The following is a 20,034-nucleotide window of genomic DNA, read 5'->3' as shown; positions in this document are numbered from 1 at the left end:
CCCATGAAATGCCAAAATGCTTTTAGCATTTACGAAAAGCTCCAATCCATTACTATTATAATAATCATACAAGCATTCAAAGTAATCCACCTTGCGCTTACACTTTGAAATACAATGCCCTGTCAGCCATAATAGATGATATGAATTCTTGGTACTGGACCAGTAGGTCTCATTCTCTATGCTGGTATGTGTATGTATGTGTGAGGCTTGGCTGCATGGAGAGATGGAAATTGTGTGTGAGGAATAAGACTGAGATAGAGGCCGTGTGTGTGATAGTGAAAGAGAGAGTGTGTGTGCACGTGGTTGGCTTTATCGCCATGGCAGCAAAGCCCCACAATTCCCCATGGGATCCCCAGGATGCCTGTTGCTGTCTGTCACACTGACCCCACGCCTGCAGTGTTGCATCCCCATCACACAAAGAAGAGACTGAGTCAGCAATATACTGTATCTATTACAGCCACACACACACACACACACACACACACACCCGCTCGCACATAAGCATGCAAGCACACCAACACACAACCACACACACTTCCATCCCTGTTACGGAATCCAACAACAACTGCAAAACCACATAAATATAAAGAGAGGCATACTGCATGTCATTTATATTCATACGGTATCTGGTGTGTGTGTGTGATGCATCACTGTCACAGTAGGATGAAGAGCTCCATCCTCTCCCTCATCCCCAACCAGTGTTCACGGGGCTCGGATTTAAGGTGTCCATCTGGGCTCTAGTCTGGAGGACCAACATCTGTGACGTATCCCTGTCTGGCCCAAAGTTCAACTGGGCTCCCTATGCATCCTGCATGATTTCCTGTTTAAATGGGGATCATAAAGGAACTATGCAGATGAATGGTGATTTTAACTTTTCGGGCTGTCAAATGGCTGCCTCAAAAGTTAGCATCCTCGTGGAATGAGACAATTTTTGCTAGTTGGCAACGATGCGGAGTCTGTGACTTGGTTTGCTCGCGGCCGCTCTCACTCCCTGCTCTTGAATACACACCTGAAATGGGTGTCTTCCGTCCGCTACACCATTTTAACAGAAGGCACTACAGTGCAGACGCAGTGCAGACGCAGTGCAGACGCAGTGCAGACGCAGTGCACATAAGACCGTGCCAAAAGTCCCAGAGATTCTTGGTCAGTCTAATGTATTTGGGTGTCTCGATAGGTGCTCTTGACAGAAATGATGTCTGTAAACATATGAAGATACAAATATTAAGAGAAGGAGATGGGAGATTTTTAAAAAAAGACACCGGGAAGAGATTTGCAATAAAGTTTTATATATCAATATATAGATATTTAAGAACAACTTCATGAAATAATCAAAAGGTGAGCGAGACCGTTTTTGTCAATTCTGGGTACAGATGTTCTTATTTGCATGTTACAGAAGTTGCTTGAAAAGAACCCATCTCCCACAGCAAAACAGCAGTACAACAAAAAAAGGCACCAGAAAACAATTGTTCATATTATAAAACGCCGGGGTTGAGAAACAATGAGATACGGGAAGATATTGAGGAGGAACCACGTTGTATTACTTGTACTGATAAAGAAGTACACATTTTGGAAAAGAGAAAAGGTTATCAACTGAAGCAAGACCAAGTAACAACACAAAACACTTGGGCGGATAATTCATATTTCGTACAATCAGGGAATGCAGTGCTCTTTTATACAAATAAATTAATATACTGTCATCAACACTTTATTCTTATCTAAAATCTTATGTACATATTTTTCTTTTACAGAATTGTATAATACTTTATCAAAAACTGGTTTGCAATATGAAAATGTATTTACAAATCATGATTTCAAAAAACACCCTCGCAGCTACTCCGGTCCCAAAAACATACATACTCACATGCACTCATTCTGACAAACATGCGCACACACACGCGCGCACACACACACACACACACACACACACACACACACACACACACACACACACACACACACACACACACACACACACACACACACACACACACACACACACACACACACACACACACACACGGCATTCTGAGAGGGCTGGGCAACAAAGTGTACAAAACGTTTCCAATATGGCTGTGAAATGAACACAAATACTCGCACACACACAGGCACACACACATATCCACCCCCACTACACACACCTATTCAATCTGGCTCTTACCAAATCCTATTTCATCCCATCACCGTGATCGACAATACTACAATGGAGGGGACTCAGAAATTTCTATTTTCTGAGCGGATCACCAATGTGCGGGACAGGACAAAAGGAGAGGTGTACAAAAGACAGTTGTGTTTACTGACAGGAGAATCCAACCTGACTGAACCTCATTACTGTTTAAGGCCGTGTCCCAAATGACATCCTTTCCCCTACATAGTGCACTACTTTTGACCAGAGCCCTATGGGTCCTGGTAATAAAAAAAAAGAGAGAAAAAAAAGAGTAGTGTACTATAAAGGGAATAGGGTGCAATTTAGGAAGCACCCCAAAAAAATCTGCCACAGTGATGTCGGCCACCAAAATAGCTGACAGGGGCCTTTTGTCAGCAGTCGACCTCCCACTGACTGAGTGCCTCCTATATGAAAGCTCACATTGACATCTTCTCAAAGAATGAAGACAGGGGCATGGATGTTTGTGTTCACGTGTCTGGTGTGTGTGTGTTGTGTGTGTGTGTGTGTCTGTCTTTGGGGTGAGTGTAATGCTTGTGTTTGTGAAGGGCGAGTGAGTATGCATGCTGTGTGTAAATAGTATCTTCCTAGTGCAAGTGAATGTTTCTGTAGTTCCGTCCAATTTATGGAGTTCTGCCCTTGAGCTGTTCTTGTCTATTAATGGTCTGTATTATATCATGCTTCATGTTCTGTGTGGACCCCAGGAATAGTAGCTGCTGCTATCTCAACAGCTAATGGGGATACTAATAGAATATATGTGTGATCTCTTGAGGGTGAGTGACTCTGTGTGTGTGTTGTACTGACAAAGAGAGTAGATAAAGGGGAAATAAAATCAACAATAACAGATGACAAATTCACCTGTGGCCATGGAAAACAGCTAAAAAGAGGAGAGGAGAATTATAGCCTAAACGATTCACCTCAGTACAACAACCCTCTAATTGCTTTTCTCAAACTGTTAGCTAAGCATTAGCCTGGTAGCCATTAGCCATATCTGGTTCTGCTTTAGCCTAGTTAAACATTAGCCTGGTAGCCATTAGCCATATCTGGTTCTGCTTTAGCCTAGTTAAACATTAGCCTGGTAGCCATTAGCCATATCTGGTTCTGCTTTAGCCTAGTTAAACATTAGCCTTCTAGCTAGCTAATTCTGCTCTAGCCAACTCTGTTCTCATTATCATACCTAAAGGCTGGTTTTTAGTCCATCTATTGACATGTTGTTGCAGTGATATCATGAAAATTATATTTACAAACTTGGTTTGTTTGTATAAACACAAAGTTGACATCATGAGCATTATATTGTCACGTGATAGTGACTTACATTCTATCTAAGCTGCCTTTCTCCTGAGGAGAGATTAATATTTGTTTGTTTGATTTCTCATACTCACACCTAGTCTGGAATTAGATTGACTAGATAGCCAGCTCAGCTAAAGTCATTTTAATTACAGGTTGAATTAAGATGGCTACCAATTGCTAAACAGGATTTTTTTGTTGTTGAGAATCTTTGGAGTCTTCACTCCCAACGGCAAAGAGACAAGGGTGCTCCATAACTCAACTTAACATATCCTCTACAAAAAATACAGTCGTCCATAATATTAAATGTATATATATATTCTGTATGCTAATGCAAGCTAGCTAGCTGTCAATCAGGCATTTGGAATTTATTGTCATGGCTATGTAGCGCCATTGGCTCTATCTACTCGTGTCAATGGACACTGTGGCAGGGTCAAAGTAGAACTGTTTTCACCGTAGTGATGATCTACAGACAGTCAGCCTGAGTATAAATGAAATGTAGATTTGACCAGCAATACTTGCCGCATCCTAATTGTCTAGAGACATGTCGTAGACACACACAAAAGCCTTAACACGGATACTGTCGTCTTCACTGGGCCTAAAAATCCAGCCTACCGTTAATTACTAAAAAGGCTTCTCTCGCTAAGCCTTACGCTTTCTTTTGGATCCCAAAGCTGCCACAAAACTTTCTCAACGACCCTTTGCCCTGCTTGCCCTCTTGTAGCCTTTTAGGTTCAATAAGGATAACGTCAAAGAAGAACTGTAGAGAGTAGGTACACACACCTAAGTGCACACACACACACACACACACACACACACACACACACACACACACACACACACACACACACACACACACACACACACACACACACACACACACACACACACACACACACACACACACACACACACACACACACACCTCTCTCAAGCCTTTCACTCCACTCCAAGACAAAAGCCCTGACCAGAATAACAAAACACCATGACATCTTTAGTAATCGTGAGGTGAACGATAAAACGTGTTGAATGAATAGCTTAAAACTATACAGATTGTCCCATCAACTAAGGTGCTGCCCTCATTTTAAACCTCCCCCTAAAAAGCCAGAGAATGAGGATCCGCCAAAGATATAAAAATGGAGAGCATAGATTTATAACGTCAAGGGCAAAATGACTCTCTTGGAACTCCTCTCGGCCTTAAACGTGAGACAGATAGCACAGCTCAATACTGCTGAAATTGATCAAAAGTGGATGAAAAACATCCAGAATTGGTGTCGACTCAGTTGCAACTCAAGTCCAGTGATCTAAATTCAATTGATTCAAAGAGAATTCAAGAACTGAATTGACAGGAATTCAAAACGAACCAACCCCAACTCTGACATAACATAAATAAACCTTAGAAAGTGTCAAACTGTCAATTTTGTGTGATGAATTGGCACAGCATGGTCCCGAATGGCTGGATGTGACGAGAACATCATATGTCCATCCCTTGAACAGACTCAGTGAGTGAACCCTGACCTTGGTACTGTGTGTGTGTGTGTGCGTCTGAGCAGCGGCCATCTTGAAAATGAACCCCCTGAGCAGCCATTTAGTCTAGTCTCCATCCTCCCACTTTTCCCACCTCACTTAGCCGTAGTGGACAGCATAGGCTGCTCCGTGTACCAGTGAGTCCCCGGGTCGGGCATACTGCCACCCAATGGTAGGGCGATAAACTGAGGGCATGTATTTCCGCCCCCGCCGACTACGCCACACCCCACTCCAACTGGGTACGGGTGATGCCCGTGCTGGCCGCTCATGCCACTGTCCGTCCGTCCGATGTGAATCTCGTCCTCTTCGCCCTCGCCTGTGGTCTTGCGGTAAACGGGGTTGTCAAAGTTCATACTCTTGGTAGAGTTTACACGATAGTTCCGCCAAACCAGGTAGACGCCAGTGCAGAGCAGACCGAAGACCACTGTGGCAACAATAGGAACTGCATGCGTTTAACACACAGTGGCAGGGGGAAGGGATGGGGGAACACGGGGAAGATGGAGGAGTGTTAATGTTGTCGGACCATGAGCATCGTGAGATGACAGGCACAGAGTGGAAGTATAGCAATAGGCATAGTATAGTATAGGTTTTTCGGCAGGTAGCCATATAGTTGTCACAGAACTTCTGGAGCCAACTAGAGTATGTGTACCCGTGACCCCAAGCCAAGCCAGATGGGAAATTTCTGAGAGATCTTGGCAAAACTGAGCTTGAGGCAGTATTCATGAAAAACAGTGGGAATTTGGACTTTTGGGCAGTGGAATACGGTTTGTAACAGGAACCACAACTGTCCAGCACGCTTCCAGCAAGCTCATAAAACTAAGAATTTACTATAATCTTTTGGTGTTGTATATTTGACTAATACATTTAAGTATTGAGCGAGAAGTGTGTCTGGAAGCTAACATGACTTAATTTGCTACTTCAATATAATCTTTATATTATATTTATATACCTAATGCAGAGGAGAGGCGTTGCCAGGTGAAGAGGGGCAACCCAAAAATTGCTGGGTTATTTAGACTGATTGGCTAATTCCCTGCTGACCTGTGTGCCCGTCATTAGAAGGGCAGGAGAGACTGACATTTCCCAAATGCCTTCAATATGCGGTCAGCGCACCAGAAAAGAAGAGTAGCATAGGGTTGTGTTAAAAAAGAAATAAGCGTTTCTTATTGGACAAATCCATGTACTCCCCCACTGTTTCAGTCAGTATTATTCCATTTGGAATGCGTGTTTTCTGACTGCCTGCAATAATATATCCAAACAAACCACCATGGTTGTTTTGGTTGGAACGCACCCAACACACAATAAATGAATGGATATGCAGTGGCAGAATGTCAAGACACAGACACACAATGGTTTCTGAGTGGCCATGTCTCTAGACATGGTCCCTCTGGTCCAAACTGAACCAGGATCAGTGGATAGTGTAGACTGTAGACAATAGACTAAATATAGCAAGCTTGGGTTCAAATACTATTTGAAATAATTGTAACTACTTTTATCTATGCCTGATTGAACATATATGGCTTAATGGACCCTCCATCTGGCACTCTAGGCAGGCTAGGGCAAACACTCAAAGTATTTGAAAGATTTAAAATACTATTTGAACCCAGGCATAGTAGGGAGTAGACTAAATATAGCCGGTCAGACAGGAGAAGCAGCCCCTGTGGGGGTACAGATAGAGGACATGTACTTACCTATAGGGATGACTACTCCCAGAACTGCCACTGTCAGGTTCTCCCCCAGGAGAAAATGCTCACTTCCAGCTACAGAGGAGGCGGCATGGAGGCAAGAAAAAGAGAGAGGGACATAGGAGTGACAGAGTGAGAGAGGGACATAGGAGTGACAGAGCGAGAGAGGGACATAGGAGTGACAGAGCGAGAGAGGGACATAGGAGAGACGGAGTGACAGAGCGAGAGAGGGACATAGGAGAGACAGAGCGAGAGAGGGACATAGGAGAGAGAGAGGGGAGAGAGGGACATAGGAGAGAGAGAGGGGAGAGAGGGACATAGGAGTGACAGAGCGAGAGAGGGACATAGGAGTGACAGAGCGAGAGAGGGACATAAGGAGAGAGAGGGCCATAAGATAGAGAGAGGGGAGAGAGAGAGGAGTGGGGGAGACAGATGGTTAAAAAAAAGAGTAAGGATGACAAAGGAGAGAGAGAGAGTGAGAAAAACCGATAGGGAGTGTTAGAGAAGAAAATAAAAGTGGGAGAGAGAGAGAGAGAGAGAGAGAGAGAGAGAGAGAGAGAGAGCATGGTTAGCCCTGCTATTAGGTGTGTTTGCGTTTGGAACAGGGTTTCCATTAGGAAAATGTGGCACCAGACAACGTGACCGGGAAGATTGTAATTTACCGGCCATTTGAGAAATTTACCAGACCCATATGGATTGGGTTTGTAACCCATTAGGGTGTCCACCCACGGTGCTCAGGAATCCCATTTTGATTATGGTAATTCATCTTAACAGAACATGCAACTCCCTGTAATGAAATAGCCGATAAAACGTCAGTTTCTAACATTTGCCAAAATGAAATTGCAGGAAAACACCATTCTAAACAGCGCACCTGATGAGAGCGGCTCCATATGTGAGAGAGATGAAAATCTCTGTTAAAAATTTAGAAAGAGTGGGAATCTAAAGATGAAACAACTTAGGAAAGGGACCATTTGGGGATGTTGGATTTCTGATTCTCTTAATTCACCACGTCACCCCCACTAATAAGCTTGAGCTTCTAAGTCATTTTTTCTTCACCTCACGCAGTAAGTCAGCGAAGTCTGTTTTAATAACATCCATTGCAAATTATATTATATTAAAACTATAGTTCCCCAGAGTAGGCTATTACATTTTCTTTCAACAATCTCCCCCTCAATAGTCACCCATCCTCGGTGTGAAAGAGCAATGGAAGTTACAGGCCTTCTGCTGCATTGGCCAATAGGCTGTGAGTTCCATGCGCTCGTTTCTTTAGCTGCCAATGAATGACGGCGTATCAATGTGTCCATATGGCAGAGAGGCTGGAGATCTCAAATGAGTTGCATTTTTTACTTTTAGATTGGTATCAATTTAATTCAGATTTTTGACAATTAACCACATGACAATGATTTTGAGAAACGAAAAATGCGCATATGAAAATCATAAATGGCACGCAGATCGGTAGCAATGGTAGGATAATTGTAAGCTTCCCGGAGCTTGAAATTCACGTGCCGCCAATGAGGTCTTAAATAAAAAATAATTGCCTCCACGTTTCTATGATCTGATTTTTGGCAATAAGCAACTTTGAAGCAAGGCAAGACATCATCATAATATGAAAAAAAACCATTCAGGTTTCAAAGTAAGTATGTTTTCAGAACGCATACTGTCTCCAGCTCACATTACAAAGCGGTGGATGACTCTCTGATAGCCTGTCGCCTGCACTTGAATGGTGAATGGGGAGGCGAGCTTCAATTACCAGTTCAGAAAACAAAATAGTAGCTCTTTTTAATTGTGCGCCAAAACGGTTTTTAACAGGCGATTGCATTTAGAATTGTTGCGCAATGAATGGGCTTATAAAAGCACATGTTGAGGAGCTGCAGGAGAAATCCCACTCAAAATAGGCTCTATATGCTGTGCGTGTGTGATTGTTGTGTTGAATAAATAACATACATGACAACTAGCGAAAATACACACACAGGCCAATTGAATTATAAAAAAGTATGCAAATTAACCTATAGATCAAACGTATTTCCATCGACTGGTATTTCTATAAATTAATAAAAAGCATTATTTTGCATTGGGCAACACTTTTTTGGGGGGGCTTTTGCCAGGTAACAGAAACCCTGGTTTGGAAATTAAGCAGTATTTGGCAGGAGACAAAGAGGTGGTGGAAGAGGCTAAGCTTCATCAGATAACACTCTGGCTGTGCCCAAAATGTCACCATATTCCCTATATAGTGCGCTATATGCCCTGGTTAAAAGTAGTGCATATAGGGAATAGAGTGCCATTTGCTCCCATAATGTCCAGGAAATAGATGGTTTCTGAAATATGATCATGTAAAATTCAGGTGAACTGATCATTGTATCGCTGTAAACTGCTGGAAATCACACTTCCATGCTAATAGCTGTAGGTAATTATTTCAAATAATGTCCCCCTCTCCCTCATTGTCCTAACCAGTTCCAAATCTGACAGGAGGGCTAGAACATCAACAGGTCTACAAAGAGCTGGTTTCTGAAATATTAAATATTGCGATCTTGCTCAAGAACTGTAGGTAATTACTACAAATTCACGTCAATTAAACATAGTACACACAGATACATATCAGGTACACACACACACACACACACACACACACACACACACACACACACACACACACACACACACACACACACACACACACACACACACACACACACACACACACACACACACACACACACACACACACACACACACACATTGATGGCCACTTGATGGCACTTACAGTGGTGAGAGAGGTTGCTGTCCTCCTTGATGACATTCGTGTCCCCAGAGCCTACTGTGGTGGAGGTGGTGTGATCCAAACGCCGGCCATCTTTCTCCTTCACCTCTGCCCCAGGTTTGGCGATGAGGAGGAGTTCTGGGGTGCTGGAGGGGGCAGGGGTGAGGTGGTGGACCCCGGCATCTGCCTGAGACAACCCAGAAGTGGAATGGGAGTCCTCTTTGTCCTCCTCGATACTTGCCGTGATGATGGCTACCGAGCCGGTGGGGAATGGCGACGGTGTGGTAATAGTCTCATTTGCTAAAAGAACAAGGAAATAGAATTAGTTACATTACATCTTTGTATGTATGCCATATCAACTATATGTAGCTGTTTTACAAGATTAGAACAGTAAGATCATCATAATAGAGTTTTACTCAATCAAACCTCAACTATGGAAAACTCCCGATGGCGCCGGAAGTACACTACATGACCAAAAGTATGTGGACACCTGCTCGTCCAACATCTCATTCCAAAATTATGGGCATTAATATGGAGTTTGTCCCCCCTTTGCTGCCACTCTTCTGAGAAGGCTTTCCACTAGATGTTGGAACATTGCTACGGGGACTTCCTTCCATTCAGCCACAAGAGCATAAGTAAGGTCGGGCACTGATGTTGGGCGATTAGGCCTGGGTCGCAGTCGGCATTCCAATTCATCCCAAAGGTGTTTGATAGAGTTGAGGTCAGGGCTCTGTGTCGTTCAGTCAAGTTCTTCCACACCAATCTCGACAAACCATTTTTGTATGGACCTCGCTTTGTCATGCTGAAACAGGAAGAGCCTTCCCCAAACTGTTACCACAAAGTTGGAAGCACAAAATTGTCTAGAATGTCATAGTATGCTGTAGCGTTAAGAATTCCATTTACTGGAATTAAGTGGCCTAGGCCAAACAATGAAAAACAGCCCCAGAACATTATTCTTCCTCCACCAAACTTTACAGTTGGCACTATGCATTGGGGCAGGTAGCGTTCTCCTGGCATCCGCCAAACCCACATTTCTCTGTCGGACTGCCAGACGGTGAAGTGTGATTCATCACTCCAGAGAACGTGTTTCCACTGCTCCAGAGTCCAATGGCGGTGAGCTTTACACCACTCCAGCCGACACTTGCCATTGCACATGGTGATCTTAGGCTTGTGTGCGGCTGCACGGCTATGGAAACCCATTTCATGAACCTCCCGACAAACAGTTATTGTGCTGACGTTGCTTCCGAGGCAGTTTGGAACTCGGTAGTGAGTGTTGCAACCCGAGGACAGCCAATTTTTAATACGCAAAGTGCTTCAGCACTCTGTGAGCTTGTGTGGCCTACCACTTCACGGCTGAGCTGTTGTTTCTCCCAGACATTTCCACTTTACAATAACAGCACTTAACAGCTGACCGGGGCAGATCGAGCAGGGCAGAAATTTGACGAACTGACTTATTGGAAAAGTGGCATCCTATGACGGTGCCATGTTGAAAGTCCAATGTCTGTCTATGGAGATTGCATGGCTGTGTGCTCGATTTTATACAACTGTCAGCAACGTGTGTGGTTGAAATAGCCGAATCCACTAATTTGAGTATGTCCACATACTTTTGTATTTGAAGCGAGCCATATTGCTGTATGGGGCTGAATGGCACCACAAAATTGCGAAGGATCATAGAGAAAATGACCGGAACTATCAAAGGATCATGGCCGATGTAGTCATTTTAATCCTGCCTGAGAGACATGTGCAAAGAGCGTGCATGAGGGCGAGCCTCCTCATAGCCTACCGGCCTGTGATTGGTCTGTCAGCATGTGGTTCTGTGTTACGACAAATGTAGTAGTCAGAATGGATCAATATTTAAATTAAATATTGTAGCGAACTTAAAAATAATTCACAGTGGGGATCGAACTTGATCATAATAAACCAAAATGGGCGTCTTAAATATACATTTTCGCCTTTCTGGCAATCGTAATTTACATAGGCTTTTCTAGGGCAGACCAAGGCTTTTGGCACTGAAAGGTTGCTACGCAGTAGCCGACCAGCAGAGGTCGTGACTCCTCACTCCAGATCGTATACCGGGGGTCTGCAAATCACACACATCAGTGGAAGCTGGTGTCACTTTGAAATGGAGGACAGGCTCATGGTAATGGTTGGAATGAATGGATGGTACCAAATGAGCCCATCACCCCTTTTCTCCCTCCACTAGCCTCCACTAACAGCCACCGACTGACACACACATTCTCACCTTGCACACAGCCCCGCATGTCGGGCCCCAGGTCCTGTCCTGTGGGGCAGGCGCAGGTGTACTTGGGAGAGTGCTCTGTGATCTGGGGGGCTTTGAGACACAGGTACTCACAGCCACCGTTGGCCTCACTGCCCAAGTTACAGCTGTCTGGGCCTTAGAGAGGGAAATAGAGAAACACACAGTCAGAGAGACAGAAATACAAAAGGCCGTGTTTACACAGGCACCCCATTCTGATCTTCCATACGTAGAATGTATGCACACATGACTGTAAGTCGCTTTGGATAAAAGCGTCTGCTAAATGGCATATATTATTATTATTATTATCTTTTGCCCAATTATTGGCAAAAGAGCTGATCTGATTGGTCTAAAAATATCAGAATTGGTCTGCCTGTGTAAACGCAGCCAAAGAGACACACAGTCAGAGACTCGGACGCATTGGGGTAAGGAGAGTCTCTCTAGCTAACTTTGACACCAAGCTAGATAAGCTAATAACCAACGTGCCAGGGGAGATCTGAGGAATTCCTTGCTAGTCGGCCTATGCATTGTTTGCTCTTTGGGGTTTTAAGCTGGGTATCTGTAAATCACTTTGAGGCTGCTGATGTAAAAAGAGACTTATAAAATACATTTGAATGATTGATAATCCAGGCGAACTGTTCACTTATTCATATAATAAAAACATGAAACTACATAGTAGTTTCTGGTGTAACTGCACTGTTAAGATACACATGGCACATTTGATCTTTGTAAATACTAGCTTCTTAATGTAATAATGTGATGGGTCTGTTACATGAGACCAGGGATTAATCTGTGAAGACCAGGTTGAACTAGTGTAGTTTGTGCGTTATATGGCATTTTAGTCATTTAGCAGACACTCTTATCCAGAGCAACTTACGGGAGCAATTAGGGTTAAGTGTCTTGCTCAAGGGGACATCGACAGAGTCGGCTCAGGGATTCGAACCATCAACCAAACATTCTTAACCGCTAGGCTTCCTGCCGTGTGTGTGTGTGTGTGTCTCAAAGGATCACAGAGGAAGAATGACTCACACCTTGTGTACTCAGGTAAGGACATGTGTACAGTCATAGGGAGAAGTGTACTAGAAGCATTGCATAACACACACACTAGGGACACAGATAAACAACCAGAGACAACAAGCTCTTTCTTGTTCTTTCTCTTTCTCACTCTCAAACACACACACACACAAAGGTACACCGACAGAACAGAGAAAACAATTTATTTTTTGTTCTCTTACTTGCTCACACACACACACGCACACACACACACACACACACACACACACACACACACACACACACACACACACACACACACACACACACACACACACACACACACACACACACACCACACCTTGGGGCTGTCGGAGTGGGTGGAAGACCACTATGTCGTGGGGGTCGTTGAGGTGCTCGGCCAGTGTGCTGACATCTTGGCCGGTTAGCCTGTTAGCGCTGTACACCGCCTCCCTCTCCCTGTCTGTCCAGTAGATACGGTCCTGACAGGGGGGAGAGAGATGGAAAGAGGGAATAAGAAAGACAAAAAAGGAGGAGAGGGAAGGAGGGAGGGAGGGATAAAGAGTAAGAGGAGGTGGACAGATAAGAGGCAGGAGAAAGGGAGGGGAGGCAATGAAAGCACAGTCAATTGTTTACGTCAATTAGCATTGTGTATAGGCATCTGTAAAAAAGAATGCAGTAGACAGACAGCAGTTTGTCGTCTCTCTCGCCTGATTTACAAAAGGCTGAGCTAGCTAGTACAAGACTTTTAGAGCGGCAAGCCAGAGTAAGGACTTTTGGAACATGCTGTTGTAAAAACACATTTGATTGTCAGACAAAACAGAACGACTGACAGACTGACTTCTCAAGCGATGTTACGTGAACAAGCGGTACTTTTACAGTTAACTGTCTAGCTATCGCCCTCTCTGCAGAAATCCTTGCAACCAGACGTCTGACTGCAACCAGACGTCGTCACCTTGTGGTTGTTTATTTCATTATATCCTGTCTCTTTACCGGAATGTTCCCCTAACGTTATCAGCCTTCGGGAAGATGCTGTGCGGAGGGGAGCTGGCATCGTTCCACGGTTGCTGTGGAAACCATGGGCTTAATCCCCATTAGAGTGCGGCGGCGAGACAGCACATCCTGTGGTACAGAAGTGTGTATAGGGGGAATGTGCGTGAGAGTGTGTCTGCATGTGCGTGTGTGTGTGTGTGTTACAATCCACTTAATAAAACTGAAGTAGAGCATGTTTAACAAAAAGCTAACATTGTCAAACAAGGTCAGTTAGAGTAGAAAGACATTTCCTCCTCTCACAAAATGGACAATAAGGACTGTATTTATTATTACCTTCCAGCAGAAGCTTTTTCTTACTGGTCTTACATTTGTAGCAGCTTTCAATAAGAACATATTTTCCCTTTTAGCTACTTACTGTACCAATGCAACAGAGGATTTGCACTTTTAAAAGTAGAGCTCTACTGTGGATTCAATTGTGCTGTGAAAAGCTCCGTTCCAATCCACCAGCAATGTTAGGAGCGGAGAGTTAGGAGTCTCTTTAGGAATTTGCACAGTGGAATAGGCAGCAGGGTATAATGTCATTACCACAGTGGAATAAGGCAGCTGGGTATATGTCACTACCACAGTGGAATTAGGCAGTGGGGTATATGTCATTACCACAGTGGAATAAGGCAGCAGGCTATATGTCATTACCACAGTGGAATAGGCAGCAGGGTATAATGTCATTACCACAGTAGAATTAGGCAGCTGGGTATATGTCATTACCACAGTGAAATAAGGCAGCGGGGTATATGTCATTACCACAGTGGAATAAGGCAGCGGGGTATATGTCATTACCACAGTGGAATAAGGCAGCTGGGTATATGTCATTACCACAGTGGAATAAGGCAGCTGGGTATATGTCATTATCACAGTGGAATAAGGCAGCGGGGTATATGTCATTACCACAGTGGAATAAGGCAGCGGGGTATATGTCATTACCACAGTGGAATAAGGCAGCTGGGTATATGTCATTACCACAGTGGAATAAGGCAGCTGGGAATATATCATTACCACAGTGGAATAAGGCAGCTGGGTATATGTCATTACCACAGTGGAATAAGGCAGCTGGGTATATGTCATTACCACAGTGGAATAAGGCAGCTGGGTATATGTCATTACCACAGTGGAATAAGGCAGCTGGGTATATGTCATTACCACAGTGGAATAAGGCAGCTGGGTATATGTCATTACCACAGTGGAATAAGGCAGCTGGGTATATGTCATTACCACAGTGGAATAAGGCAGCGGGGTATATGTCATTACCACAGTGGAATAAGGCAGCTGGGTATATGTCATTACCACAGTGGAATAAGGCAGCTGGGTATATGTCATTACCACAGTGGAATAAGGCAGCGGGGTATATGTCATTACCACAGTGGAATAAGGCAGCTGGGTATATGTCATTACCACAGTGGAATAAGGCAGCTGGGTATATGTCATTACCACAGTGGAATAAGGCAGCTGGGTATATGTCATTACCACAGTGGAATAAGGCAGCGGGGTATATGTCATTACCACAGTGGAATAAGGCAGCGGGGTATATGTCATTACCACAGTGGAATAAGGCAGCGGGGTATATGTCATTACCACAGTGGAATAAGGCAGTGGGGTATATGTCATTACCACAGTGGAATAAGGCAGCGGGGTATAATGTCATTACCACAGTGGAATAAGGCAGATGGGGTATATGTCATTACCACAGCGGAATAAGGCAGCTGGGTATAATGTCATTACCACAGCGGAATAAGGCAGCGGGGTATATGTCATTACCACAGTGGAATAAGGCAGCGGGGTATAATGTCATTACCACAGCGGAATTAGGCAGCGGGGTATAATGTCATTTCCACAGCGGAATAAGGCAGCGGGGTATAATGTCATTACCACAGTGGAATAAGGCAGCTGGGTATATGTCATTACCACAGTGGAATAAGGCAGCTGGGTATATGTCATTACCACAGTGGAATAAGGCAGTGGGGTATATGTCATTACCACAGTGGAATAAGGCAGCTGGGTATATGTCATTACCACAGTGGAATAAGGCAGCGGGGTATATGTCATTACCACAGTGGAATAAGGCAGCTGGGTATATGTCATTACCACAGTGGAATAAGGCAGCGGGGTATATGTCATTACCACAGTGGAATAAGGCAGCTGGGTATATGTCATTACCACAGTGGAATAAGGCAGCTGGGTATATGTCATTACCACAGTGGAATAAGGCAGCGGGGTATATGTCATTACCACAGTGGAATAAGGCAGCTGGGTATATGTCATTACCACAGTGGAATAAGGCAGCTGGGTATATGTCATTACCACAGTGGAATAAGGCAGCGGGGTATATGTCATTACCACAGTGGAATAAGGCAGCGGGGTACATGTCATTACCACAGTGGAATAAGGCAGCTGGGTATATGTCATTACCACAGTGGAATAAGGCAGCTGGGTATATGTCATTACCACAGTGGAATAAGGCAGCTGGGTATATGTCATTACCACAGTGGAATAAGGCAGCGGGGTATATGTCATTACCACAGTGGAATAAGGCAGCTGGGTATATGTCATTACCACAGTGGAATAAGGCAGCTGGGTATATGTCATTACCACAGTGGAATAAGGCAGCTGGGTATATGTCATTACCACAGTGGAATAAGGCAGCGGGGTATATGTCATTACCACAGTGGAATAAGGCAGTGGGGTATATGTCATTACCACAGTGGAATAAGGCAGAGGGGTATATGTCATTACCACAGTGGAATAAGGCAGTGGGGTATATGTCATTACCACAGTGGAATAAGGCAGTGGGGTATAATGTCATTACCACAGTGGAATAAGGCAGCGGGGTATATGTCATTACCACAGTGGAATAAGGCAGTGGGGTATATGTCATTACCACAGTGGAATAATGCAGTGGGGTATAATGTCATTACCACAGTGGAATAAGGCAGCGGGGTATATGTCATTACCACAGTGGAATAAGGCAGTGGGGTATATGTCGTTACCACAGTGGAATAAGGCAGAGGGGTATATGTCATTACCACAGTGGAATTAGGCAGCGGGGTATAATGTCATTACCACAGTGGAATAAGGCAGCTGGGTAAATGTCATTACCACAGTGGAATAAGGCAGCTGGGTATATGTCATTACCACAGTGGAATAAGGCAGCTGGGTATATGTCATTACCACAGTGGAATAAGGCAGCTGGGTATATGTCATTACCACAGTGGAATAAGGCAGCGGGGTATATGTCATTACCACAGTGAAATAAGGCAGCTGGGTATATGTCATTACCACAGTGGAATAAGGCAGCTGGGTATATGTCATTACCACAGTGGAATAAGGCAGCTGGGTATATGTCATTACCAGTGGAATAAGGCAGCTGGGTATATGTCATTACCACAGTGGAATAAGGCAGCTGGGTATATGTCATTACCACAGTGGAATAAGGCAGTGGGGTATATGTCATTACCACAGTGGAATAAGGCAGCTGGGTATATGTCATTACCACAGTGGAATAAGGCAGTGGGGTATATGTCATTACCACAGTGGAATAAGGCAGCTGGGTATAATGTCATTACCACAGTGGAATAAGGCAGTGGGGTATATGTCATTACCACAGTGGAATAAGGCAGCTGGGTATAATGTCATTACCACAGTGGAATAAGGCAGTGGGGTATATGTCATTACCACAGTGGAATAAGGCAGTGGGGTATAATGTCATTTCCACAGTGGAATAAGGCAGTGGGGTATAATGTCATTACCACAGTGGAATAAGGCAGTGGGGTATGTGTCATTAACCACAATGGCTGAACAGGTTAGTAACATCTGAGGTTGGAGCAAAAACCTTCAGGAGGGTAGTTCTCTGGGAACAGGGCATCATCACCTGTCGCACAGCGAGAGCCAGTTCCTCAAATAGCTGGTCAATGCGTGGAATGAATTACGTTTTCTTATAAACCCAGGAATTGCGCAACATTTCTATATGCAATCACGTGTGAAAAAAATACGTTTTGATTGCCTCTATTCAAAAGAGGAGGATCCCAGCTATATTGCTAGGCTACTATATTTATTTCTCAATTTGGCATATGAGCACACGGATTACATGTCCCGTTTGATAATGGCCCATTGTATATCGAAACAAATTCCACACATATTATTTTGTATATGTAAAGACAAGATTCAATTGATGAATAGTCTGATAGGTGAAAATAGTATCGCTTGTGAATGAGAGACTGATGCCCAACCGTGTGCAGGAGGCAATAAACAGAGCCCATACATTTTTTGTTGTTGACTTTTTCAAATTAGTTGCATCATGCAGCCCATATATTTGATTTATAATACATTCTAAGGTTTGTAGCTGAATAACTTTATATTAAGCATATAAGACCTGTTTCAAATGATCACTTTTTACAACCACTCAACAGCTGCTCAATGTGCACAATCGCTCAGAAATCCTTTGGGGAACAATATCCTTTATTTAATTCAGCTATGTTCAAATTGTATTCTTCTTACTCTAAAATAATATGAAATAATGGCATAAGCAAATCTTGTCTGCTGAATGAACGAGCCTACAGCCTAGGCCAGTGGCAAGGCATATAGCCAGATCAGTAACACAAGCCCAACTCCAGAATATGCTCTTCTGAAATATATTTTCTTCATATCATAATATTTCTTAAGACCTGCCTAAAATAAATCATGGATTTTTTTGCGATGGCTTTATTATTGTGATGGTGTTTATTAAATGGATTTATTACACTTTTTAAAATGGTTCCTCAACTGGTGGCCTGCAGGATTTGATTTAACCCCCCAAGATTTCTGCAAATTTTTTGTAATCAATTATTTTTTATTTTTTATTGTTGGACATAAAATAATATAAAAATCCCAGCATATCAGCTCCAAGTGATTTTAATTTTGGAAATCTGTTCCAAAGTATTCCCACGCATAATAGAGAGATATACTGAACAAAAATATGCAACATGCAACCATTTCAAAAATGTTACTGAGTTACAGTACATTTTTTAAAAACGGTATTGAAAATCATACCGGCGGTATTTCATAATACCCCGGTATACGGTATAAACAGTATATTGCCCCAGCCGAGCGTCCACCTAGGGGTCTCAGAATGAAAGAAAATGCACAGTGCATATAAGGAAATCAGTCAATTGAAATAAATGAATTAGGCCCTTATCTATGGATTTCACATGACTGGGAGCTTGAGAGCCTGAGAGCCTGAGGATGGGCCTGACAGGGCATAGGCCCACCCACTGGGGAGCTAGGCCCAGCCAATCAGAATTAGTTTTTCTCCACAAAAGGGCTTTATTACAGACAGATATACTCAGTTTCATCAGCTGTCCGGGTGGCTGGTGAAGAAGCCGGATGTGAAGGTCCTGTGTTGGCGCGGTTACACGTGGTGAGGCTGTTTGGACGTACCGCCAAATCCTCTGAAGCGACATTGGAGGCAGCTTATGGTAGAGAAATGAACATAAAATTCTCTGGCAACAACTCTGGTGGACATTCCTGCAGTCAGCATGCCAATTGCACGCTCCCTCAAAACTTGAGACATCTGTGGCATTGTGTTATGTGACTAAACTGCACATTTTAGAGTGGCATTTTATTGTCTCCCGCACAAGGTGCACCTGTGTAATGATCATGCTGTTTAATCAGCTTCTTGATATGCCACACCTGTCAGGTGGATGGATTATCTTGGCAAAGGAGAAATGCTCACAAACAGGGATGTATCTTGGCAAAATTTGAGAGAAATAATATTTTTGTGCATATGGAACATTTCTGGAATTGCTTATTTCAGCTCATGAAACAAACACTTCACACGTTGCATTTATATATTTGTTCAGTATATGTGATGGTATACAAATGTAAGCAAGGTATAAAATTGTTATGTTTTAGTCTAATATTATATCTGTTTGGGCTTCTTGCCGTCAATTTTCAGTCCCCAAATTATTAGTAAATATGTTCCGGCCCCCTGACCATCCGCAAAATAGAAAGTTGTGCCACAGCTGAATTTAGTTAATGATCCCCGATGTAGACGTTCCAAAGTTTCATGACCACCGCAGCCCTACTTGGGAGCAAGCAAATGCACCACGCACAAACACATGCTGTGTATGCATAAGCACACACACATCACATAGACAGACACTTCCCTCTGGCCCACCCGTTACCCAGCTGCCAGCCTGTCTGTGTGCGATATGACTAGGGCCAGCAGTAAAACTTTAATCTGGGCGGATGCCAGTGTGTCAAAGCTGTGCCTGCAGTGTGTGTGTGTATACGAGCATCTGTGTGGACGTGCAATAATCTGTATGTG

At 43.6% G+C, this 20,034-nt stretch overlaps 2 protein-coding genes across 3 annotated transcripts in view; one reads left to right on the top strand and one right to left on the bottom strand.

Moving 5' to 3' along the window:
• LOC127911058 (uncharacterized) overlaps positions 1-20,034 on the top strand; it is a 441,684-nt gene that overhangs the window by 263,890 nt on the left and 157,760 nt on the right. The gene's annotated exons all lie outside the window — the stretch shown is intronic.
• LOC118402313 (low-density lipoprotein receptor-related protein 8-like) overlaps positions 1,266-20,034 on the bottom strand; it is a 189,453-nt gene continuing 170,684 nt past the window's right edge. For both annotated transcript variants that reach the window (XM_035800420.2, XM_052477208.1), the window contains 5 exons: positions 13,027-13,168; positions 11,658-11,810; positions 9,419-9,715; positions 6,664-6,732; positions 1,266-5,417 (listed from right to left, as the gene is read on the bottom strand). In XM_035800420.2, coding sequence (XP_035656313.2) covers positions 5,071-5,417; positions 6,664-6,732; positions 9,419-9,715; positions 11,658-11,810; positions 13,027-13,168 — 1,008 coding nt within the window. In that variant the 3' untranslated portion in view covers positions 1,266-5,070. The remainder of the gene's footprint in view (positions 5,418-6,663; positions 6,733-9,418; positions 9,716-11,657; positions 11,811-13,026; positions 13,169-20,034) is intronic.

This window comes from Oncorhynchus keta, chromosome 23 (assembly GCF_023373465.1).
Source record: "Oncorhynchus keta strain PuntledgeMale-10-30-2019 chromosome 23, Oket_V2, whole genome shotgun sequence".
NCBI classification, from domain to species: domain Eukaryota; kingdom Metazoa; phylum Chordata; class Actinopteri; order Salmoniformes; family Salmonidae; genus Oncorhynchus; species Oncorhynchus keta.
This window is presented reverse-complemented; position numbering and strand designations above follow the sequence as displayed.